The sequence below is a fragment of the Podarcis cretensis genome, assembly GCF_951804945.1.
Source record: "Podarcis cretensis genome assembly, chromosome: 2".
NCBI lineage: Eukaryota > Metazoa > Chordata > Lepidosauria > Squamata > Lacertidae > Podarcis > Podarcis cretensis.
The window spans coordinates 114,299,317-114,323,633 of record NC_137171.1 but is presented as its reverse complement, the minus strand read 5'-3'; the positions used below and the strand labels follow the sequence as shown (position 1 = coordinate 114,323,633).

The 24,317-nt window shown below is 46.3% G+C and overlaps 1 protein-coding gene across 1 annotated transcript; it reads left to right on the top strand.

Annotated features, from left to right (window-relative positions):
- Nucleotides 1–10,743: 10,743 nt before the first annotated feature.
- On the top strand, nucleotides 10,744–24,317 carry LST1 (leukocyte specific transcript 1). The gene is made up of 5 exons (XM_079964195.1): nucleotides 10,744–10,938; nucleotides 12,298–12,349; nucleotides 15,760–15,870; nucleotides 19,202–19,224; nucleotides 23,248–24,317. The coding sequence occupies exons 2-5, from the start codon at nucleotides 12,322–12,324 to the stop codon at nucleotides 23,497–23,499; spliced, it is 414 nt and encodes a 137-aa protein (XP_079820321.1). The 5' UTR covers nucleotides 10,744–10,938; nucleotides 12,298–12,321; the 3' UTR covers nucleotides 23,500–24,317.

Below are 24,317 nucleotides of genomic sequence, written 5' to 3'. Positions count from 1 at the left end.
TTTATGGAAGACAATCTTCCATAAATCTTTGGCTACAAGTGATCGCCAAAGAAAGAAGAAGACACTTGAATTCCTACTGCAAAATAGTGACAGCTTGAAGGCACCCTTACTGTTTGTGTGTATGCTTAGGGTTAGGGGTATTGGGGTATTGGTTTGTTCTCGTTCTTGTTCTTGTTTTTATTTTGTGTTTTTATCTTGTATTTTTATTCTGTGAACCGCCCTAAGTATGTATGCAAATTTAATAAATAAAAATAAACTAAAAACTAAAAACAACATGCATTCCACGCATGCACAAACCTGTACATTTCCATTCTAGTGGCCTGGATGGAAGATGGAACTTGATATGCAGAAATGGCAAAACTTACCGGAAAAATAAGAAATCAAGATAACAGACCTTTTTATAGAAGAATGGAAATGGTTGATTGAAGATTCACAAACAAATTGTAAACAGACAAGAACATTGGCAAGATTATTGTAACAAGCTGCAGTTTCATAAGAGCACGTATTTAAAGTAGAGGAATAAATGAACAAATTAAGTTCAAGAACAAATATGCAGAAAATATTAAAAATAAATTTAAGGAACCGCAGTAAGAGAGGGAAGGAAGTCAAGTTTTGAAATGCTAAAATGACTGTAGAATTATTGAAAGCTATAAACCTGAAAATCATAAATAAATAAAAAAGGAGAAAAAAAGGAAGATGGAACTTGAATATAAAAGAGCAGCAACTCTACAAGGCCTTGTAGGAAACAACACGGCATGCAAAAAACAAAATTTACTGAGGTTATAAAAAATAAGGACCATCCCTGTATATTTGGAACACATGCCTGTTTCATTTTAAAAAATCTCTGTAGTTTCCAACTGCTCTTTAAAACCTTGGCACAACAAAGGCTTCTCCTAGACCAGGCTTCCTCAACCTTGACTCTCCAGATATTTTGAGACTACAATTCCCATCATCCCTGACCACTGGCCCTGCTAGCTAGTGTAATAAACAAAAATCTGTCCTTATTCCCTTATGGGGAGCACAAGAGTCCTTATAGAGTCCTTTGTAGGTTCTCCATCGGTCAGAGAAAAGAACAGAGGCCAACCAGAGAATATTGAGAAGCAAAGCAGCTAGTAAGCCTGATCTTTATTGAACTGTTGCAACAGGGTATCCCCCTCTCACACAGGAAAGGAGGAGGACCTAGAACCCAGGTGTGCCCGCCCTTATGTAGATATTTTAAATTGCCCGCCTTGGAGTCCAGGACCACCCCCAGACACATCATACCTACATCACAGAAAGGGCGGTCTACAACAGAAATCTGAGTGCCTTGTTTATCTCCTGTCTGGCAGGTTACCTGTTAACGGTCACTTGATTGGATACTCTGGGGAGCCTGGCCAGTCTTTTGTAATGACTAATACTTAGTTCCTGAGCCAGGTCACTGGCTCACCCAATTCATACACAGACATACCCTTAAGACAGGATTTGTGAAGGAGGAGACAATGGGGAGGCTTTTCCATTTTCCTTCGACCTTGCAGAGAAATGTTTGAGGTCAATTTGGGAGGGACAAAATGGTTTTAGGACTTTCTGTTGGGTTTCAGACGTGGTTTATATATCAATGTATGTGCTTGGTTGGTGCATTTATGAACATTTATAAGGGGATGGCAGAGGACGAGATGGTTGGACAGTGTTCTCGAAGCTACCAGCGTGAGTTTGTCCAAACTGCGGGAGGCAGTGGAAGACAGGAGTGCCTGGCATGCTCTGGTCCATGGGGTCACGAAGAGTCGGACACGACTAAACGACTAAACAACAACAACAAGACCTTAAATTTTTTATTTCACTAGGGATCATGGGAGTTGTAGGCCAAAAACATCTGGAGGGCCGAGGTTGAGGAAGCCTGTCCTAGACTAAAACGAAACTTAGGTGTAGCCCTTTCAAACGTTCACTGGCAAAGGGGCCTGGGGGAAACAACCACTTCCTGCATAGTCTGAGGACACCCTAGACTTGTTTGCACTCAAGTCACCAAAAGTTTGCAGCTCCCTGCATGGCGCTGACGTGGAAGGAAATCCACCAGGAGGGGCTCGCTTCCAAGTAAACGTATGATGGACCGGGCTGTGCCGTTGACAACAAAGCTCTCCACCCATGCTTTCCTGGGTGACGTCAGACTAACCCGTACAGGGCTTCTTGAACTCGGATTGCAAAACTTTTTCGGTTGTGTTTTCTGCGAGAAAGAGAGGAAAAAGTCAGAGGAGGCTATACGGAGCCTTCCTCTCGAGAGAGTGGAGATTCGAAGCCTACAGCTGGCACGGAGGAAGGCAGGAAACATATTTTATTTAAGATTACATTTCTATCCCGTCTCTCCTCCAATGAGCCCAAGGTGGCGTGCATGATTTTTCTTTGCTCTCCACAACAACCCTGGGAGGTAGGTTAGATGGTGACTGGCCCAAGGTCACCCAGTGAACTTCATGCCTTAACCGGGGTTTCAACTCTGGTTTCCAAAGTACTATGCAACACTCTAACCACTACACCACAGTTGCCCCCCCCCGTCTCTTGTTATACAACAGAGGTCGGCAAAGTTTTTGTGGCTTGGGCCGGTTCACGGTCCCGCGGACGCTGCGATAGGCACACACGCCTGCGCGCAAACATGATTTCTTTTCCTTTTTCCTTTTTCTTTTTCAAAATCAGTAACACTTTATTCTATTTCCATTCTTCACCATTAACAGAAAAACTGGAGAAAGCAATGTTTGTTTCACAAAGATAATGCATCTCCTAGAGAAGAAAATCCCTAAACTGAAAATAGAGGTAACATGGGGGGAAAACACAGTACAGTGGCATCTCGGGTTACAGATGCTTCAGGTTACATACACTTCAGGTTACAGACTCCACTAACCCAGAAATAGTACCTCGGGTTAAAAACTTTGCTTCAGGATGAGAACAGAAATCGTGTGGTGGCAGCGGGAGGCCCCATTAGCTAAAGTGGTACTTCAGGTTAAGAACAGTTTCAGGTTAAGAACAGACCTCCGGAACGAATTAAGTACTTAACCTGAGGTACCACTGTACTGCCCTCTATTCAAAGAAAATAACTCCTGATCTTTTTGCTTAAAGTAATACTTAGACCAATCATTTTATCAAGCTCGCTTGATAAAGTGTGGCTGAGGAAGGAGAGGGAGGGGAGAGAAGGGGCCTGTTTAAAAATACTGAATAAAAAAATTAAAAAGATGTGCCTGAAGTGAATGCATTTTTTTTCCATTTTTTTTCCCTGCAGCCAGCACCCAGTGTACTGTAAAAGAATACTTAAGCTTTCCATAGCTGTATTGAGACTTTCATCAAGGTGAAATAGCTGATGTCTGTATAGTTTTATTTCTCTCCATCAAGCCGCAAACGCTATTTCCGGCGCTCCTTCTGGTGTGGAGGAGGCGTGCGCAGCTTCCCATTGGCTGCAGGAGCTTCCTGCAGCCAATGGGAAGCCAGCCAGCGTCACAGAAGGCGGTCCCCACTCTGCTCCGTGCCAGTTTAGCACGGTGCATGGGAGCCAACCGAACGGACAGCAGGGGTCCCTGAGCAGGTGGCGGGGGTCCATGGGCCGGTTAAACAACCCCCATGGGCCGCTTGTGGCCCATGGGCCTTGGGTTGCCGACCCCTGTTATACAATAATCCTTTGACAATAATACAAGTTTCCTGGAAGAGCGGTTGGCTGTTAAACCACTCTGGCCATTGTAGCTTTGTGAGGGGAATAGGGGCCACCTAACAACTCCCTTAAGAAACTACAGGCCTCAGGTTTCTTTCAGGGAAGCCATGCCTGTTTTAAAGTGCTATATTTCTGCTTTAAAATTTCCCAGTAGTGATGTATGGAAGTGAGAGCTGGACCATAAAGAAGGCTGATCGCCGAAGAATTGATGCTTTTGAATTATGGTGCTGGAGGGGACTCTTGAGAGTCCCATGGACTGCAAGAAGATCAAACCTCTCTATTCTGAAGGAAATCAGCCCTGAGTGCTCACTGGAAGGACAGAACGTGAAGCTGAGGCTCCAATACTTTGGCCACCTCGTGAGAAGAGAAGACTCCCTGGAAAAGACCCTGATGTTGGGAAAGATGGAGGACACAAGGAGAAGGGGACAACAGAGGACGAGATGGTTGGATAGTGTTTTTGACGCTACCAGCATGAGTTTGACCAAACTGCGGGAGGCAGTGGAAGACAGGAGTGCCTGGTGTGCTCTGGTCCATGGGGTCACGAAGAGTCGGAGACGACTAAATGACTAAACAACAACAATTTCTGCTTTAAATGTGTAGTACAGATGGAGGCCTCAGCGGGGAGGGAGTTCCGCACACTTTTAGCAGCATTCCCCAATCTGCTACCGTCCAGATGTTTGCACTACAATTCCCATCATCCCTGACCACTGGTCACACCGACTGGGGCTGATGGGAGTTGGAGTCCAACAACATGTTGTTACGGTAAAATCTGGGTGCGAGGCTGCTCTGCCACTCATCTTGTTGGACTAAGTCCGCGGGTCCCTGCGGAGGAAAATGAGCTCAGCCGGAGACAGGACCAAGCTGCAGTTTATTGCGCAACAGGTTCAAGGCGAGATTGAACCGCAAGAAAGGGGTGACATGAACTTTCGAAACTTCCCTCCATGTCCCAGAATACAGTGCAAAATACATCCCAGTTACATCATGAATACATTAAGAAGAGGTTGGGTTACACAGATTACATCATGAGTACATTAAGAAGAGGTTGGGTTACACAGGATTAACATATGGAGGAGGGAGGGGGGAATATGCAGAGCTGGAGATATGTGCAGATAAGCACATCCTGAGTACCGGTGATGAGAAGACAATGGTCCATGTACTGGCATTGGCCGGAGGAAAGATTTGGCAGAGTGATTTGACAGGATTAGGGTCTTGACACCTTGCTTGAGGGATTATGGAGGACAGGGGAGGTGTCATGGAGTCCTAGAGAAATTGAGCAAATTGGCACGTTGATTTTCTATGAATTTTATAGATTTTAGTCCCTTTTGACATTGACAATTGGAAATAAATGGACATATTGTAGCGAAGAAGAAGGTGAAGAAGACATGCCCCCCCCTTCCGTATCAATGTGGTTGGGTAGGGCTGCCTTATAGTAAGCAGGGGTATATTAATAATAATAATAAAAATAAAAACAAAATTTTATTTATACCCCGCCCTCCCCAGCCAAGGCCGGGCTCAGAGTGGCTTACAAGCAATAATAAAAACAAGAGGAATGATTACAAACTTAAAAACAAAAATAAAATACAACATTAAAATAGTGGAACATTAAAATATTAAAATGTAGCCTCATCGCAGGAGAAGGAAAAGAAAAAGAAAAAAAAAAGAGAGAGGGAGGGAGGGAATCAAATTGGCTCCAAGCTAAAGGCCAGGCAGAACAACTCTGTCTTACAGGCCCTGTGGAAAGAAATCAGATCCTGATTAAAAACATGCTTTTATAGAAACGTCTTTATATTCTTGTATGCTTAGCAGGAGGATGAAACCTCTCACATTTTTGGTTTCTGGCATCCGTTTACTGGGGGAAATGAAGTTCTTACTGGGCCAGTAAAATGTGATAACCTGCCTCCCACCACCACCGTTTACCCCAGGGAATTGTGGGCCTTCCCTGTTTGAGGTATTCTCAGAGGAGCAGACATTGTTGCCCCACCCCAGCTATTGTGGGTGATGCAGCCCAGCGAAGCAGAACGCTCATCCTGTCAGGTGTCCGAGCCCCCCGACCCCCGACTTCTTTTGTGTGGGTTGTGGTGGTGGGCCCCACCCTACTCAATTTCCTTTCTGCAAAATCTCAGCTTCTGCTGCAAGAACTGAAACAGCGGCATTGTGCCACATTCTGAAATTCAGGAGAAGGAGAGTCAAAAAATGTTGGCAGCTCTTTTGATATCTCTCTCCCGCAGGTGTCACGGGAGCAGGCCGGTTAGTAATCGCACCATTCAAAGTGGGAGTTAACACTTTATTAGCAAAAATACGATCTCCACAAACTTGGTCAGATGTCAGGCCTAGTGAGGAGAGCAGCTCATTCTCACGGGTCTTACTCCATTACAATCAGCTGCTGTCACAGCCATCTAAGTCCCCTCCTCTCTGGGGCTTTCCCCTAGCAATCGGAGACTGTGCCTGAATGCAGCCAAGCTGTCCTCCGCTCTTTTTATGCCTCTTCTGGTTCTGGGAGACAAGTGGGAAGGGGAGCTTGTGGCAGTAGGAGCGGGAGACACCCGTGACTCTTCACCAACCTGACTCATATCTGCCTGTTACCTCTTCAGCTTCTGACACCTCCTCTTCTCAGTCTTATACCTCTAACCGCTCATCACCACTCCCTGGGCTCTGAGCCCTCTTTCCTTGGAGGGTTCCCCAGCTGGTTCCCCCCACTCCCCACAAAAAGGTGTTTTCTGGGGCACGGAGGCCAACCTTTTCCCTGGCGAAATCGTGCCGCAAAATCACACAAGATCACAGTAACCAAAATGGGTGCCATTCTGTCATGATAAAGTATAGGGTGTTCTGGCTTTTCCAGGACACTTGGGTATGTATTTGCTCCCCCCACTTTTGCTTCTGGCCCCACTCACCACTGGCTTATTGCCCCCAGAGTGGAATGTGGCCCCCAGATTTATGCACATACATGCAGCACAGAGCAGTATAATCCCAGAGTAGTTGAGATTTATGGAATAGTGGGCTGCCCCATCATTGCTTCTAGTAGGCCGCAATTTAAAACAAAAGTAGCCACATGAACCCCTATCCGCCACAATTCAATGAATGTGACCATGCCACACCACCCATTTATCACTCAGTGGCTCGTCACTTGATGGCTGCTGCATCACGTGGTAGCTTACGAATGTAAAAAAATCATCAGAGAGAGCTAGTTGTACAGTGGGTGCTCAGGTTGCAAACGTGATCTGTGCGGTAGCAAAGTATTGGAAGACACAAGAACTACCCACACTGGAAGAATGGCAGACGAAAGTGATTGACTTTATGGGATTGGCAGAAATGACTGGCAGAATCCGTGACCAAGAGAAAGAGATGGTGGAGGAAGATTGGAAGAAGTTTAAATTATATCTTAAGAACTGTTATAAAATTGAGGAGTGCTAAAATGTCAAGGGGAGGGAAGAGGCAGAATTACAGCTGAAATTGTTTGATGATTTAAGGTGAAATTGAGAAAGATAATAAGCTTAAATTTAATTGGTAAAAAGGGTTGCTGAAAAACTGTAAAACAAGGATGCAAAAAGGGTGAGGTATGGGGAAGTCCGAGAAAGGAGGTTTATGAAAATGAGGTTAAGAAATTATATTTGTGTGTTTGTTTGTATTTGATGATGTTTGTGTGTTGTTGTTGTTTTGTTTTAATTGGAAAATTAATAAAAAATTATTATTAAAAAAAACACAAACGTGATCTGTGCGGGATACACGTTCACAACCCGCAGCGTTTGCAACCCGCAGCTGCGCGTCTGTGCACGTATGGGTTGCGATTTGGTGCTTCTGCGCATGCGCAAAGCACGATTTAGCGCTTCTGCGCATACGCAGCCACTGAAACCCGGAAGTAACCCGTTCCGGTACTTCTGGGTTTCGGTGGTCCGTAACCCGAAAAAACACAACCTGAAGCATCTGTAACATGAGGTATGACTGTATAGTGGTTTAATAGACTGAGCTATAAAGAAGGTTTGACTGTTGCAGTGCCCTGAATCCTGGCTGTGGCCTTGGGCAAGCCACTTAGTCTCAGCCTCAGTCCTCCCACCTGTGATATGGGGATAGTAATAGTGACTTAACGTACAGGGCTGCTGGTCTTTCAGTCATCAAGTGCCTAGCTGAACAGCAATATTTGTTTTTTTAAAAGTTCCTCATGAAAGTGAAGAACAATGGACAGACATACTTCGTCGGAGAGGGCATTCCGAAAACAGGGAGCCACCACCCAGAAAGGCACTGTCACAAAAATTAACAGCATTTGGACAGATCCCTTCAGCTACATGCATCTAAGGGCCCTTTGTGCACTGCTTATTAAAGAATACTGCTAAAAAAGGGAATGATTGACAGACATGTACAGGTACAACTCTCAGGGAGCTGGGATTGGCTGGAGCTGCACATCACATGTGGAGTTGCTAGCAATGTGTGAAACAGCCCTGTGAGTGATGAACACAGACCAAACACGTGGTGGGTATGAATGTGTGAACCGACATTGTATCTAAATATGTGTTTTTCTGTTCCCAGAAGGTGGCTCAATATAATAATAATAATAATAATAATAATAATAATAATAATAATAATAATAATTTATTATTTGTACCCCGCCCATCTGGCTGGGTTTCCCCAGTCACTCTGGGCGGCTTCTACAAAGACCAAAAATACACTAAGATGTCACACATTAAAAACTTCCCTGAACAGGGCTGCCTTAAGATGTCTTCTGAATGTCAGGTAGTTGTTTATCTCTTTGACATCCGATGGGAGGGCGTTCCACAGTGCGGGCGCCACTACCGAGAAGGCCCTCTGTCTGGTTCCCTGTAGCTTTGCTTCTCCCAATGAGGAAACTGCCAGAAGGCCCTCGGAGCTGGACCTCAGTGTCCGGGCAGAACGATGGGGGTAGAGATGCTCCTTCAGAAATACTGGCCCGAGGCCAGTATAATGGAAGAATTAAAGGAAGGAAGGAAGGAAGGAAGGAAGGGTTAAGTTGTGGGTGAACTCGCAGTGAGGGAACCGCCAGAAGGCCCTCGGCGCTGGATCTCAGTGTCCGGGCTGAACGATGGGGGTGGAGAAGCTCCTTCAGGTATACTGGGCTGAGGCTGTTTAGGGCTTTAAAGGTCAACACCAACACTTTGAATTGTGCTCGGAAACATACTGGGAGCCAGTGTAGGTCTTTCAAGACCGGTGTCATGTGGTCTCGGCGGCCACCCCCAGTCACCAGTCTAGCTGCCACATTCTGGATTAGTTGTAGTTTCCGGGTCACCTTCAAAGGAGCGCATTGCAGTAGTCCAAGCAGGAGATAACTAGAGCATGCACCACTCTGGCGAGACAGTCCGCGGGCAGGTAGTGTCTCAGCCTGCGGACCAGGTGGAGCTGGTAGACTGCTGCCCTGGATACAGATCGTTAGCAGATCGTTAGCAATGGGATTCCCCCCCTCCCCAGGAAAGGTTAAATCCCAATTAAAGTGGTTGAGTTGTGGGGCTGTGGGCTGGCTTTTGCTAACTATGGGTTTATCCGCTATTCCTCTTGTTGCACTGATTTCCTCTGGGGAAAAACCACTCTTCGGCGCTCAGTTGGAACAAATGGCAATTCGGGTTTTCTCCTGATGGATGTTTTCTCCGATTTAGCACTAAAGAGAGGGTTTTTTTCCTTCCCCTGAGCAGTGCAGAGGGGAAACTGCTTGGATAAGCAGAAGTGTGGACAAGCCCTACATTGTGTGGCTGCTGTGAAAAATGTGCTTGCGTAAGAAGCACCCATCTCATAACAAACACCCATTTAATATAGATTTGAATCTCTGGGAAAAGCTTTGGAAGAGTAATCTGAAGTTCACAGCATGCTATTCTTTGAAGAACTACCTGAAAATGATTTATAGATGGTATTTAACTCCAGGTGGACTTGCTAAAGGGACACGGGTGGCACTGTGGGTGAAACCACAGAGTCTAGGACTTGCCGATCAGAAGGTCGGCGGTTTGAATCCCCGCAAGGGGGTGAGCTCCCATTGCTCGGTCTCAGCTCCTGCCAACCTAGCAGTTCGAAAGCACATCAAAGTGCAAGTAGATAAATAGGTACTGCTCTGGCGGGAAGGTAAACGGCGTTTCCATGCGCTGCTCTGGTTCGCCAGAAGCAGCTTAGTCATGCTGGCCACATGATCCGGAAGCTGTACGCCGGCTCCCTTGGCTAATAAAGCGAGATGAGCACCGCAACCCCAGAATTGGTCATGACTGGACCTAGTGGTCAGGGGTCCCTTTACCTTTACCTTTAGACTTGCTAAAATGTATAAGTCCGAATCATATAAATGCTGGAGATGTAATGAGGTTAAGGGTACGTTTTATCATATGTAGAAGACTTGTAAAAAGGTAAAAGAGTATTGGGAAATGATATATAATGAATTGGGGGGGGGGGGAGATTAAAAGTACCTTACCTAAAAAACCCCAGAGTCCTTTTTGCTGGGGATAATTCAGATGGAAATTCCCAGGTGTCAAAAAAGTTTGTTTCTGTATACCACTACTGCGGTCTGTGTTTTGCTAGCCCCAAAACAGAAAACGAGCGAGGTCCCATCGAAAGATAAATGACAACTTAAGCTGATGGAATACGTGCAGCTTGCACATTTAACATATAGAAGAAGAGAAGAAGAACATACGTTTAAAGAAGACTGGAAAATGGGTGAAAATTGTGTTTGTTTAAAAACGCTGGTAGCACCACGGAAAGAGAAGGGGAGTCATTGATTTAAGGTTGTTTAAATGAACATTTTTAAATGTAAATTAGAAATTTTAATAAAAATTATATATTAAAAAGAACCCAAACAAACACCCATTTCAATGCACCCTGGGGGGAAAGTCGTCAGGCCACCTCGATCATTTCATTCCATTGCTTTCCTGGCGACTGTCGTTCAAACTGGGTTTGTTAACCCAGTTTTTGTCTTGGATTGGCTAAGTTCAACCTGAGAACACGAAGCCTGCGTTTTTAACAGCTCAGATAGCAATCTTGAGACTTCTCTCTTGTGGGAGTGGAGCCCGTTGTCCTCCGTAGCGAGCGCCTTCTGAGCTCTGCTTCTTCTGCCCCAGTGGTCGAATGGAAACATCTGCTCTGTAAGTTCTGGTTTTGTGCGCTGGGTCCCTGTTTCCTGGTGGAAGCAGAAGTTGCAGCTCGCTGCTTCGTGACATCTGTCACAAGAAGGTGTCAGATCGAAAGCAAAGACAGACGGCCGAGGACGGATGCCTGAGCGCTTGGGATGTTGAAGACGCCCCAAAGCCCTTGGGACCAAACTCAATAAGTGGGAGAAGGTAAGAGGGGATTGAATGGAACCTGTGAGCCGCTTAGGGCCTGGATCTGTGAGAGAGCGGTGGGAAGGGCAGAGGATTTGAGAAAATGCAAAAGAATGGGTGAATGAAGAGAGACACCGATATTAGGGGCAGGGAGAGATTTCAGTGAGTCTTCCTGTGAAATGTCTGAAGCTTCAGTCACCTACAAAGTTCAGAGGGCTGGAGCAGTGGAGTGACTGAGCTGTGTGAGCTCAACAGTTTTATTTTATTTTATTTTATTTTATTTTATTTTATTTTATTTTATTTTATTTTATTTTATTTTATTTTATTTTATTTTATTTTATGTTTTACTTCAGCAAGCCCTGGGGTTCTTGTCTGCAATTCTGGTGGCACTCAGCACTTGAGTTTGCTGTGTAGCTGCTGTACAGACCAGCTGGCAGAGCAGGAGACTCTTCCTCTCAGGGATGTGGGTTCGAATCCCACATTGGGCAAAAGATTCCTGCATTGCAGGGGGGTTGGACTAGATGACCCTCGCGGCCCCTTCCAACTCTACGGTTCTGTGCCAGTTGTGATAGCTGAGCATGCATTGTGCAAATTGGATACATACCTTGGAGTTGTGGATGTGGTTATAAAACACCCCATGTAACAGTTAATCATGCGAGCTGCATTTCTAGGTACAAAATTATCTCAGACACACTTGGTGACTGTCAGACGAGTCATTTTCCCCTCAGCTTCAGCCACCTTTCTTCCACAATCTCCAATATAGAGATGATTATGTTACTGACTTGCCTTCCAAGGCAGTTGTGAGGGTTTACTGAGATTTTGTACATGAAGCAGTTTGAACATTTGGAATGCTCTTTTTATCTGCTAGTGGGAAACCCTGTTGTTCCTTAATTTGTTGTTGTTCAGTCGTTTAGTCGTGTCTGACTCTTCGTGACCCCCTGGACCAGAGCACGCTAGGCACTCCTGTCTTCCACTGCCTCCCACAGTTTGTCAAACTCATGCTGGTAGCTTCGAGAACACTGTCCAACCATCTCGTCCTCTGTCGTCCCCTTCTCCTTGTGCCCTCCATCTTTCCCAACATCAGGGTCTTTTCCAGGGAGTCTTCTCTTCTCATGAGGTGGCCAAAGTATTGGAGCCTCAGCTTCAGGATCTGTCCTTCCAGTGAGCACTCAGGGCTGATTTCCTTCAGAATGGAGAGGTTTGATCTTCTTGCAGTCCATGGGACTTTCAAGTTCCTTAATTATAGATCAATAATGGCAGAAAATGTTTTCTGAGACAGCCTGCCCCCTACTACCATAAATAAGAATAAGAATAAGAATAAGAATAAGAATAAGAATAATCCTATGCCTTTGACTTGTCTCTTTTGTTTCGTTCTAGAACACCTCACTTCTTACTCTGGCAATGCTTGTTTTGCATTGTGAAGGAAATGGTAGGTGCATTTCAGCCCTTGTTCTCATCAACAGGTTGGGATCAGGGTCAGCCCTGTCATTGGGTAGACTGAGGCAGGTTCCTCAAGGGGCAGGGGCAGAGGCAGAGGTGGGGCAGAGGGGTTTCGATTTCTGGGAATGGAGTTGAGAGATGACCTAACCTGGGGAGAAAACAGCAAAGACCTGATGAAGAGAGCACAGCAGAAGTTATATTTTCTGAGAATCTTCCGGAAAATCTCTCAAAGGACCTGTTGATGGCATTTTACCATTGTATTGTGGAGCGTGTATTAACTTTGCTTCCCGGTGCCATAAGAAAGCTGCAGAGATAGCGCAGGATAGTACGCACCCCGGAAATGATCTCTTTCAGCTTCTGCCTTCTGGAAGAAGGTATAGGGTTATAAAGACCAGGACTAGCCGCCTGAGAAACAGTTTCTACCCAAATGCAATTCTGGTTCTAAACACAGTATAAGGAGTCTCTATAGTATATTGTATTTTAAAATGGGGTTTCAGAGTTTTTAGGGGCTTTTGAATGTCTTACGTAGATTTTTCAATTTCATTGTTCTCTATGGGACAATGACAATAAAGATATTGTATCGTATCGTATCGTATCGTATCATTAATGCCCATTTAGAACACATGGCTTCCCCCCAAAGAATCTTGGCAAGTGTAGTTTACGATCTGCCGGCCTACAATTCCTGGAGGCTTTTAACAAACTACTGTTTCCAGCTTTGTGCCTCAGTGTGGGGTCGGTGGCACCATAGGAAATGTAGTTTTCCCAGGGGCTGTGGAAACTGCAGCTCCCATGGACCCCTGAGCTGGGATGTGCTGTTACCCAGAACGTCGGAGCCACAAAGGCGAGAGAAGACACCCCAAAACTCATTCTCCTCCTCTGCTTGGACCCCTTCACCTCTGCTCTCATCACCAGCAGGAGTGCCTGTTTGGTCCCACAACCATGGGTGCTCAAGGCTGTGAGTGCCATCAGTGTGCATGGCCCCGGCACTGAAATTTGTGGGTGCCCGGCCCCTTCATGGGGAATTTTGTGGGTGCCCAAGCACCCAGGTCCCCGGGGTGTTGGCACCTATGTCACCAAGGTATGGAAAATGAGGAGAGTATGTTTTTGGGTGGCAGCTTTTGGCGATGAGGTAGGGCAGCTGAGCAGAACAGGTAATTTTCTCAAGCCCTTAGACTGGCTCAGGCAAACGTCTTCATTTATTTTGCTGTGTTCTTTTGTGTGTGTTGTGGATGCTTTGAAAAAAGAAATCAGGCAATTTGTGTGAGCTCATCCAACAGGAGCTTGGGATAGGCGGCAGGACTTTTCAAAAAGCATTTTTCCTTGAAGGAAAGAACAAACTCAAAAGGGCACGCAAAAGAGCACGTGTTAAATCTTCCCTTTAAATATTCAAACACACATTTACTTAGATGAAAGAGTGTCACGATGAATCGTGCATTTTAATAGCAAATAACTGTCATTTCACGAAAGCTGAATTAAAAAATGTCCTAACTCGAATACAGCGGAGCCTTGGTTTTTCGGGCTTCTCGGAAGCCGAACAATTTGGAAGCCGAACGCCGAAACACGGAAGTAATTGCTTGCGTTTTCGAATGTGCCTCAGAAGCTGAACGGCTTCCGCTGTGTGTTTTTCCAATTTTTCAATGGATTTTTCCGGTCCCCAATTTATCCTTGGTTTTTGAACGTTTCAAAAGTTGAACCGACTTCCGGAACAGATTACGTTTGAAAACTGAGGTTCCACTGTGAGTGTGTGTGTGTGTGTACACACACACACACACACACACACACACACACACACACACAGTGGTACCTCGGCTTAAGTACTTAATTCATTCCAGAGGTCCGTTCTTAACCTGAAACTGTTCTTAACCTCAAGCACCACTTTAGCTAATGGGGCCTCCTGCTGCCGCCGTGCTGTCGGAGCACGATTTCTGTTCTCATCCTGAAGCAAAGTTCTTAACCCGAGGTACTATTTCTGGGTTAGCAGAGTCTGTAACCTGAAGCGTATGTAACCTGAAGCATATGTAACCCGAGGTACCACTGTGTGTGTGTGTGTGTGTGTATACCGTATATATATACACACACATACACATACATATATACATACAGTCATACCTCGGGTTACAGACGCTTCAGGTTGCGTTTTTTTGGGTTACGGATGCACCAAAACCCGGAAGTACCAGAATCGGTTACAGTGGTGCCTCGCAAGACGAAAAGAATCCGTTCCGCAAGCTTCTTCGTCTTGCGGTTTTTTCGTCTTGCGAAGCAAGCCCTTTGACAGCTTAGTGGATTAGCACTATTAGCGGCTTAGCGGATCAGCTGATAAGAGGCTTAGCGGATCAGCTGATAAGAGGCTTAGTGGCTTAGCGGATCAGCTGATAAGAGGCTTAGCGGATCAGCTGATAAGAGGCTTAGCGGCTTAGTGGATCAGCTGATAAGAGGCTTAGCGGCTTAGCGGATCAGCTGATAAGAGGCTTAGCGGCTTAGCGGATCAGCTGATAAGAGGCTTAGCGGCTTAGCGGATCAGCTGATAAGCGGCTTAGTGACTTAGAAAAAGGGGGGGGGGGAGGAAAAAACCCCCGCAGGAACTCGCAAGACATTTTCGTCTTGCGAAGCAAGCCCATAGGAAATTCGTTTTGCGAAGCACCTCCAAAACGGAAAACCCTTTTGTCTAGCGGGTTTTCCGTCTTGCGAGGCGTTCGTCTGCGGGGCACCACTGTACTTCTGGGTTTCAGTGGTCGTGCATGTGCAGAAGCGCTAAATTGCGCTTTGCGCATGTGCAGAAGTGCCGAATCGCAACCCTTGCATGCGCAAACATGCAGCTGCGGGTTGCGAACGCTGCGGGTTGCTAACGTGCATCCCGCACAGATCGCGTCCACTGTGTGTGTGTGTGATAGCTGTCAACGTTTTCCCTTTTTAAAGGGAAATTCCCTTATTCCAAATAGGATTCCTCACAAGAAAAGGGAAAAGTTGACAGCTATGGTGTGTGTGTACACAGACACACACACACACACACACACACACACACACACACACACACACACAACAACACCAAAACCCCCACTCTGGAATACGCTGGCACTGCCTCCTCTCTCTCTCTCTCTCTCTCTCTCTCTGGCTGAAAGAATTTTCTTAGGCGGCATCTGTTCACCAGATACTCTGTGGGAAGTGGAAGTGCTGGTGAGGCCTGGCAAATGCCCAGCCATGCCACCCTCTGGAATGGGCGCTGGGTGGAAAAGGTCTTGCTGCAGCCCCCTCAGGCCTACGTCCTCAGGAGGGGTGACACGAACTACAGCTAGTTTTGGTTCCAAGGCGAGGAGTGGGATCATAGGCAAGAGGAACCGGGGGCAAGAGGGGTACTGGGCTCCCTGGCACTGACGGCGTCACATCTTCCCAATTACGCAGATCCCTGCCAAATCACAAAGTGGCTGCTCTTCGGAGGAGGAGCGGCCATTCTCCTGATGCTGCTGGTTATCGTGATCCTCTCCATCTGCCTCTGCCGTGTCTGCAAAAGAGGTAACGATCTCGTTGCGAAATATCTGTGAACAGCCTCTAAAGCAGGAGAGAAAAACTGCCTGAAACAAAGGATGTCCTTTTTTAAAATCAAAACCATTTTAGCTGAGAGGTTGGTCCTCACTGGAGAGCCTGCAAAGTCCTAAATCTCTGTTCCTGAAATGAGTGGGGAAGGGGAGAATTGTTCTGAAGTTGAGAATACTTTCCTCAAATCAGTCCTGGTCCCCAACAGTTAGGAAACCTCAATAAGTTTATTGGCTTTGCGTTTCGCAGAGACCTGATCTTGGGGAGGGAAAGGACATATTTCTGTGGTTGCGTATGCAGAAGGTCCCGAATTCAATTCCTGGCATCTCCCTGCGCAAGGCTTCCTGCCTGACACCCTGGAGAGAGGCTGCCAGTCAGTGTAGACAATATTGAACTGAGTACGCCAAGGATCTGACTCAGCATAAAGCTGCCTCCTATGTCCGTACAAACTACGTCTCCTGGTCTAGGGTGAGGACCAGAACACAGATACAGGCCCCCTTTCAGACATCCTTTGTTTTGTGTATTTATTATTTCAGACCCCCCAAGTGTCCCTATTTTCCAGGAATATTCCTGGTTTTACAGAAGCCGTCCTAGTTTCTGATTTGATCTCAGAATGTCCCGCTTCTCCTTAGGACGTTCCTATTTTCATTGGAGAAATGCTGAAGGGTATGGAGTTATTCCACCCCCGAACCAAGGAGATAAGTAACTAGGCAACCTTTAGAAGACATCTGAAGATAGCCCTGTATAGGGAAATTAAAAAAAAATGTTTTATTATGTTTTTGTTTGTTGGAAGCCGCCCAGAATGGCTTGGGCAACCCAGTCAAATGGGGTGGGGTATAAACCATAAACTCCTTGTTGTTGTTGTTGTTGTTATGGAATAGGATGTCCTTAATTTCATCAGAGAAATGTTGGAGGGTATGTTATTTATCATATTATCAAGGATCGCAGGCAAGCAAAGAAAAAGTGATGGAGCAGTTTATTAAAAGCTCTAAAATTATAGAATTGTAGAGTTCAAAAGGAACCTGAAGATCATCTAGTTCAATCTGCTTCGATGCAGAAATCTCAACAAAGGCATCCATGACAGATTCAAAACAGTACAGTGGTACCTCTAGTTAAGAACTTAATTTGTTCTGGAGGTCCGTTCTTAACCTGAAGCTGTTCTTCACCTGAAGCACCACTTTAGCTAATGGGGCCTCCCACCGCTGCCGCACGATTTCTGTTCTCATCCTGAGGTAAAGTTCTTAACCCGAGGTACTATTTCTGGGCTTGCGGAGTCTGTAACCTGAAGCGTCTGTAACCTGAAGTGTCTGTAACCCGAGGTACCACTGTACAGATATGGACAGGGAAATATCTCAACCTAAAACCCCCCTGCTAGAATACGAAATTTATTCAACGCTAATTTTGGTAATTATTTCAACGATAATTTTAGTAATTATTTTATTATTTATACCCCTCACATCCGTCTGGGGTATAAATAATAAGCCACTCTTGGCGGCTTCCAACACATATAAAAGACTTGCAGGTGTTTGTGGGATGGCAGAGTGCTTTGTTTCCACTATCTGTGCATGTCTTGCCACTTCCTGCTGAAATCCTGTTGGCTTTCCACACCACAAATGTTCTGGGTTAGTGTTGTTTTTATTCATAAAAAAATATTTATATACTACTATATTTAAAAAACAAACAAACCCCAAAGCAATTTACAGCTATATATATTTATAACAAAAATGCACAAACCTTTAAAATCAGAGACCACCAGCCAACCATTATGGGAAGATGTAGGGTAAAAGCACCTCTCTGGATGGCAATAAGGCACCAAATATACCAAAATGATATGTGGATGACCCAGTGTACATCTACCACTCACATACATATATTGCATGAGTGATATACAGTGGTACCTCAGGTTACATATTCAGATTACATACACTTCAGGTTACATATGCTTCAGGTTACAGACTCCGCTAACCCAGAAATAGTGCTTCAGGTTAAGAACAGTTTCAAGTTAAGAACGAACCTCCGGAACGAATTAAGTACTTAACCCGAGCTACCACTGTATTGTCAAAAGCTCTTGGGGGAAAACAAACAAATCCAAAGAAATATTCTGGAGGGACCTATAAATCAGATACAGTGGTGCCCCGCAAGACGAACACCTCGCAAGACGGAAAACCCGCTAGACAAAAGAGTTTTCCGTTTTGGAGGCGCTTCGCAAAACGAATTTCCCTATGGGCTTGCTTTGCAAGACGAAAATGTCTTGCGAGTTCCTGCGGGTTTTTTTTTCCTCCCCCCCTTTTTCTAAGCCGCTAAGACGCTTATCAGCTGATCCGCTAAGCCGCTAAAAGCCGCTAAAAGCCGCTAAGCCGCTAATAGCGCTAATCCGCTAAGTCGTCAATGGGCTTGCTTCGCAAGACGAAAAAACCGCTAGACGAAGAGAATCGCGGAACGGATTCTTTTCGTCTTGCGAGGCACCACTGTATTTCACTTCGTCAAATACTTTTAAGGATCACTTTTGTATACACAGAAAATCACCGTGCGAGCAGCTACAAAGTCTGGCTGCTACTGGGACCCAACGCAACCACATTTTAAGAAGCGGGGGCTGTAAATTGCCTTGGGAGCCACAGAATGTCTTGACAATGTTGCTCCTCCCAGTGACTTTGCCTGGAAAAATTGGTGGTTACCCTATGCGAGCTTTGCGTGCCTGCATGTAAAGTATTTCTGTACTTCTGCAAACCTCGGGGTTTTTCCCAAGCCTGTGGATGTGTGATGATTATGGAGAATGCAGTGGCTGAGTTTTGGTTATAAGGCAGCTTCCTGGGCTGCTGCTTGCTGTAAAAAAAAGCACAACCTGAGGAAAGAAGAATATAAAATGAAAGCAAACACACCTCACAATTTTTGTCCCGATGATGATGATGATGATGGTAATAATAATAATAATAATAATAATAATAATAATAATAATAATAATATATACCCTGCCCATCTGGCTGGGTTTTCCCAGCCACACTGGGTGGCTTTCAACAGAATATTAAAATACAATAATCTATTAAACATTAAAAACTTCCCTAAACAGGGCTGCCTTCAGATGTCTTCTAAAAGTCTGGTAGTTGTTGTTCTTTTTGACATCTAGTGGGAGGCGTTCCACAGGGCGGGTGCCACAACCGAGAAGGCCCTCTGCCTGGTTCCCTGTAACTTGGCTTCTCGCAGCGAGGGAACTGCCAGAAGACCCTCGGCACTGGACCTCAGTGTCCGGGCAGAACGATGGGGGTGGAGACGCTCCTTCAGGTATAACAAGTGTTTTTGTTTTCCTTCGCAGGAAAGAAGCGAAAACCTGTAGAAGTAAGTATGGTGTGATTTAGAGACAAACACCAAGCGGGCAGAGGAGGTTGGGTGAGGAAGAACTGTACACATTTGCACCATGTAGATTCAGGATCCACAGACGAACTGGAGGAATGGGGAATGGCTCAAAGGGACTTTATTCTCCGGAGCTTCTAAAGCAAACTTGCACAACAACCTCTAGGGCATTGTGGAGTCCTGCAGATGTCGTGCGCTCCAAGCCCCATCATCCCAAGCTAGCCTGCCCCAAACATCACCACATTGGCTATCCCTGCCCTAGACCTCTGGAACTGCCTAGGCCATGTGGCTCTAGGGCAAGCCCCTGCATCACCAACCTTCATAATGCTAAAGGAACATCTCTAGACTCTAAATTCTATCAATACCAGATGGTCATCCCTGAGATAAATTCAAGGTGTTAGAGCTGATCATTGTGGTTTTGGAATGGCTTGTCTTAAAAACAGTGCTCGTCCCATGAGCTGCACACTGGCCTGAGCGCAATGTAGTGTCTAGGGATGTTGGAGTGGAAATTGCCAATCTTCACTGGTTTGCCCCATGTCCAGAAACTGGAAATCAACCCAGTGTATATGTTGTTGTAGGGACGTGGGTGGCGCTGTGGCCTAAACCACTGAGCCTCTTGGGCTTGCCGATCAGAAGGTTGGCGGTTCGAATCCCCATGACAGGGTGAGCTCCCGTTGCTCTGTCCCAGCTCCTGCCAACCTAGCAGTTCGAAAGCACACCAGCGCAAGTAGATAAATAGGTACCGCTGAGGCGGGAAGGTGAACAGCGTTTCTGTGTGCTCTGGTTTCCGTCACAGTGTCCTGTTGCGCCAGAAGTGGTTTAGTCATGCTGGCCACACGTCCCGGAATGCTGTCTGTGGACAAACGCCTGCTCCCTTGACCTGAAAGCGAGAGGAGCACTGCAACCCCATAGTCACCTTTGACTGGATTTAACCATCCAGGGGTCCTTTACCTTTTTTACCTATATGTTGTTGTGGCTGCTTTCGGCCCACAAATGATACTTAATTATGTCCTAACCCCACCCCCCAATTTGTATTGGATTTCCTTTTCATGGGAATAACCTAATGACAACGTAATCTAGGTAGCTGATAATGTACAGTAATCCCTCATCTTAGGCAGGGGTTTGTTTTTGAGGGTTAAGCATGTAGTCAGACCTTTGGCGGTGCCGTGTGGCTAGTGGGTGAGAGGGGGAGGGAGCACCCCAGCATTCCCAAAAATGCAAGTGGGCTTCACTGGGCCCACTTGCTGCCACGGCAGTGGAAGACTAGGGATGTTCACGTGAGATCTCGCGGGATCTTAGATTGTCCCGTGTGATCTCAGGGAGCATTCCAGAACTGGTGTGCTAAGTGGACCTTGCCCCCAAGTGGACCTGGTACAAAAAGAGCTCTCCACTTTGTGTGGAACTAAAGGTAAAGGTAAAGGTACCCCTGCCCGTACGGGCCAGTCTTGACAGACTCTGGGGTTGTGCGCCCATCTCACTTAAGAGGCCAGGGGCCAGCGCTGTCCGGAGACACTTCCGGGTCACGTGGCCAGTGTGACATCGCTGCTCTGGCGAGCCAGAGCCGCACACGGAAACGCCGTTTACCTTCCCGCTGGTAAGTGGTCCCTATTTATCTACTTGCACCTGGAGGTGCTTTCGAACTGCTAGGTTGGCAGGCGCTGGGACCGAGCAGCGGGAGCGCACCCCGCCGCAGGGATTCGAACCGCCGACCTTTCGATCGGCAAGCCCTAGGCGCTGAGGCTTTAACCCACAGCGCCACCTGCGTCCCCTGTGTGGAACTAGACTTGCACAATTTCAACCGGCCTGCCTTTAAGCACGTATGGTTGAAATTGTGCACGTGAAATGAGGACATCCTGCAATATGGCTAATGTCATTTTTGGTGGGAGATGAACTGCAGCGGAACAGAAACATCGCTGCATGCGACAAATCCAAGGAGGAATGGGGAAAAAGGTGCCTATATATGTCCCTAGTGATGACCAGCCAGTGTCTTCTTGATACTGTACCATTTTGGACTGTAGACAAGGGCTCTCATGACTAAACAGGGGGAGGGGAGGGGAAATATTTATGCACGTAGAAAACTGATGTGTCAGGAAGGAGACCAGGCTGAAAACCCTCTTCCTGTCTTCTACTTTTCTATGTGGAGAGGTGGGGTTTTTTTGTCCAGAGGACTGGAGAATAATTCAAGCCTATGAGAGCACATCTAAAGTCTGGTACAGTCCAGAGAAACAAGTTTAGCTCCTCAGAGGAAGCTGGATGAAAAAAAAATGCAGAAGAAGTGCACGACCCAAAAAAGGACTTAGATTTGCATAAAATTTGAGCAGTGGGGTGAAACTGAATTCCGCTGAACTGTGACTAGAATTGTGGTGGTGGAGGTGATAAGTCTAAATTTGTACTCGCTGCAGAAAGTGGGTGGGTAGAGAGAGGAAATCAACTGATACAGCAAAGGCCCAAGTACAGATATTTTAGCTCCAGGCAAGGGACTAAGGCTGCAATCTTAACCCCACTTAAGTATGAATAAGTTCCGTTGAACTCAGTGGGGGTTCCTTCTGGGTGCACACAATTGCACAACACAATACTAACCAGGGCTGCATCTAGACCCATCAGAGAAGCGCTCCAGTTTAAAGCGTTGCAAATGTAAACAGGGAAAACAGGTAGAGGAAAACGGGACTTGGCATCATCGTCTGGTGGCACAATGTTATATCTCATATACAACACGTATAAATCACTTTTTTCTTTACCAGTCTAGCTGAGCCCCAGGTCTAGGCAGAGTCAGTCCTGTTGAGTTCCATAGGGCTTACTCCCAGGATGCAGTTCTGCAATCAAACAATATTTACCAAAAATATATATATGCATCTATTTAAAGTAAAAGTGCGCATAGAAATGAGTGGCGAAAGAAACATGCAAAAATGTATTATACAGTGGTAAAGGTAATGGTAAGGGGACCCCTGACCATTAGGTCCAGTTGTGGCTGACTCTGGGGTTGCGGCGCTCATCTCGCTTTATTGGCCGAGGGAGCCGGCGTACAGCTTCCGGGTCATGTGGCCAGCATGACTAAACCGCTTCTGGCAAACCAGAGCAGTGCACAGAAACGCTGTTTACCGTCCGGCCAGAGTGGTACCTATTTATCTACTTGCACTTTGACGTGCTTTTGAACTGCTAGGTTGGCAGGAGCAGGGACCGAGCAACAGGAGCTCACCCCGTCGCGGGGATTCGAACTGCCAACCTTCTGATTGGCAAGTCCTAGGCTCTGTGGTTTAACCCACAGTGCCACCCGTGTCCCTGAATACAGTGGTACCTCGGGTTAAGTACTTAATTCGTTCCGAAGGTCCGTTCTTAACCTGAAACTGTTCTTAACCTGAAGCACCACTTTAGCTAATGGGGCTTCCTGCTGTCGCCGCGCCGCTGGAGCACGATTTCTGTTCTCATCCTGAAGCAAAGTTCTTAACCTGAAGCACTATTTCTGGGTTAGCGGAGTCTGTAGCCTGAAGCGTATGTAACCCGAGGTACCACTGTACTAGGATGAATTGCTTGGGAAAAAAAATGTGTACATCGCTCAAAGCTGCATACAAAAAATGTGCCCGTTCGGAGAAATTCACACTAAAATGCTGAATAATTTTCATTGCGATTTTTTTGTAAAACAAACAAACAAACAAACTGCTTCAGAAATGGGGAGAACTGATTGGAAAAATAGGAAACCGAGAGAACCAAAACTGACCTAAATCCATGCCTATTGTGAGGTCAGGTGAGGGAAACATAGCCCTCACAGGGGGAGATAAGGAGAGATGGGCTTCAGACCCTCCCTGACAGGTGAATTCTGCCAATGGTGGCTTCTGCCATCATCCAAGCACTGTGCCCAGGGAACTCCCAGGGGCCAACAAGGATGGAGGAGGAGGTGTGGTGGTGGGGTGGGGCTGAATTTCACGTTCCGGTTCGAATTAACCAGCCCGCTCTTCTCATCTTTTGGTACTAACCGATGTGACCTCTTGCTGTATCCTCCCCCATCACTAGGGTGTGGCCGGCAATCCGGATGAAGCTAGCTTGCATTATGCTGAATTACAGAACCTCCCCGATTCCAATAGGGGGCAGTGTGATGGGGGGACCTGCCCAGTCCCTTTGGCATCTCTCAACAACGACTATGCTACAGTGGCAGAGCTAAAGGAAACGGCCAGTCAGGGAAGCCACTGCAGGCCTGAACCAAACAAAGAGGACGGAACGGATGGCGCGGTGAGTGGGGACCAGTCGTTCGTGGAACAGGACTGAACTTTCGTTGGACTGGAATGGGAGATTCAGCGAGGGGAAGAAGGTTCTGTGCTTGATGTGGACTGTGTATCTGTTGTGCTCGGATTCTGGCCCCAGAGAAGCTGAAACATCCGGCCATTGGACTGTTTGATGCAGGTTGAATATCTTTGCATAGATCTTGTGGTTAGGGGTTTGCCTAATTTATTTTTCTCCCCCCTTTTTGCATCCTCAAACAATTTGGATTCTATTTTCGCAAAGGGGATGGAGACATTTCCTAGGCAAACTCCGGCCTCCCTACAATCCCCATCATCCCTGACCACTGGTCCTGTTAGCTAGGGATGATGGGAATTGTAGTCCCAAACATCTGGAGGGCCGGAGTTTGCCTATGCCTGCCCAAGCTCATCTCTACAGCCGCTGACACGCTGTCATGGACTTGGAGACCTGAGTTCAAATCTCCAATGGGTTGGGCTTCAGATAAGCCATTCATCTTAGGCTGACCTACCTTTCAGGCTGGACCCCCATGTATGGAACAATAGATGGGGTGCAAAAGTGACCAAATGTGAATATATACGAATCATGAGAACTAGCCTAGAAGAAAACCAACTCTGTGACAGAAAGCAGGTTCCGTATCTGCGCTGTGACATCTCACCAGACTTCCCAGCATGTTAGAGCTGAAAACAGGGAGACTCTTTCTTGTATATTGCCAGCATCTGTGTTTTCACCCTGCCCTCTCTCATTACACAAAGCTGTTATTTTCCTACTGTACACTATCTTCATTGAGTCTACAATAGTCTGTCTTTCGCTGCCCCTTAAAGCAAGGTGCACCAGTAAAACTTACT

Coding starts and splice junctions, on each gene's coding strand:
- LST1 (XM_079964195.1), top strand. CDS start 12,322: ATGCTTGTTTTGCATTGTGAAGGAAATG. Junction 12,350..15,759: donor TTTGCATTGTGAAGGAAATG/GTAGGTGCATTT, acceptor CCAATTACGCAG/ATCCCTGCCAAATCACAAAG. Junction 19,225..23,247: donor AGAAGCGAAAACCTGTAGAA/GTAAGTATGGTG, acceptor CCCCATCACTAG/GGTGTGGCCGGCAATCCGGA.